Source organism: Polypterus senegalus, chromosome 1, assembly GCF_016835505.1.
Source record: "Polypterus senegalus isolate Bchr_013 chromosome 1, ASM1683550v1, whole genome shotgun sequence".
Lineage (NCBI taxonomy): Eukaryota > Metazoa > Chordata > Cladistia > Polypteriformes > Polypteridae > Polypterus > Polypterus senegalus.
The window spans coordinates 29,527,352-29,529,057 of NC_053154.1; the positions used below are offsets into that span (position 1 = coordinate 29,527,352).

Genomic DNA, 1,706 nt, shown 5'->3' on the forward strand with positions numbered 1-1,706 from the left:
TGCTTAGCAAGCCAACGTCCTGTATATTTGTCATCTATTTTTATTTATATGAATAATCACAGTTACTTTCTCTTAGAAGACTGGCTTTTAAATTTCCTCTGAAGACTTTAATATATGCTGTTTGTGTTTCTGCTGTCTTCAGAGATTCTCAGACCTAAGTATATTTTACATTGTGTTCTTTATTTCAATACAACAAACTAAAACACGTACTTCAGTTTCCCAGTAAATCCTACTTCCCAACATCACCTACAATAGCCTGTCACTGCACTGCCCGTTTGTATGTTTGTGTTTGAATTCCGTTTTTACTGTTTGGTAGATACAGTTGGGCCTGTTATCTGCTTACACAAAAATATATAATTGCATAAAATATATTAGAAAAATAAACATGTGATACTGCATACAGTATTCAATTTTTGATGTGCTATTAGTTAGAAATTTGAAAAATGTTAATTCTTCAGAAGTTCCTACATATTAGCAAACAGTGTAAAATTACACATACATTTAAATATGTTGAATTCTGAAGCCATGGCTCCTACATGCTTCATTGCACTGCCACATGTGCTCCTGTGGTTTTGTGGATTTTCTGGAGATGGTGAAATCAATGTTTAAAAAACATATTTTACAAACCCAAGGGCTGTTTTAAATAACTCATAATAGTAAAAATATTTGGTCCATAGTTTTTCAGTTTTTGTTATGACAGACACTTCACTTCTTTCACTGTGACTCTCTAGCACAGTAATACACGGCTGTGTCTGCAGTCTGCAGGTTGTTCATGGTTAAGTACAGCATGCTGTTGGAATCGTCTCTGCTGATGGTGAATCTTCCCTGTACAGATGATGCATAATACTGGCTACCACCACCACCATGGCTTATTCGTGCCACCCATTCTAGCCCTTTACCAGAAGGCTGCCGAACCCAGTCCATGTAGTAGTCCTTGAATGTAAATCCAGAGGCTTTACATGACAATTTATGTGACTGTCCTGGCTGTAGAGTTACAGGATCTGATTCTTTCAGTGTTATTTGAGCATGAACACCTAAAAAACAGTAGATAAAAAAATGAAAGATTTGCACAGAAATATCATAGCCATATAGTAGCCTCATGCAGCACTTACCAAGAAAGCTTAATGCCATTACAATTAAGGAAAATTGTAAAATCTTCATTTTAAAAACTTTCTTTTTAAACTAATAATAACAAGACAGAGATGCACCGTCTTTATCAAACTGCTGGAGTGGCTAGAAGGTATAAATAGTGGAAAACATTTGCATAAATCACAGAAAAGGAAGATTAGATCATTCATGCAAAATTACTCTTTAAGAAGCCACACTTTATGAACATTTCATAGTGGATAAAAAGTGATAATGTGGTGATTAATGCTTTTAAACTTTTATCACTGTGGTTTAGATTGTAGAATTAAGTTACAAGAAATACAAAGTACCCATTAAAGGCCTTTAAAGACACTGGACTCTTGTTCTACATAGAATCTTTTTCAGGATTTTGCTATTAGTTTACAGAAGTGTAACCTTCAGGACCCTTAAACTTTCTTTAGTGCGTCTTAAAAGCATATTAATAAGCAACACACTGGAGATCATTTGACACGCATTCACTGCATCTCACTATACAGTATGATTTAATTCAAGTTCATTCAGTTCAACTTATTACTCAGATAAATATAAAATAGAATTATAATGTAACACAACAACATCCT

General features: G+C 34.1%; 1 gene segment (V, D, J or C); it reads right to left on the bottom strand.

The window, feature by feature from the left end:
* Positions 1 to 714: 714 nt before the first annotated feature.
* Positions 715 to 1,204, bottom strand: LOC120527180. The segment is given in 2 exon segments: positions 715 to 1,034; positions 1,113 to 1,204. Coding segments are annotated over 2 exon segments (369 nt in total).
* Between the last annotated feature and the right edge of the window lie 502 nt (positions 1,205 to 1,706).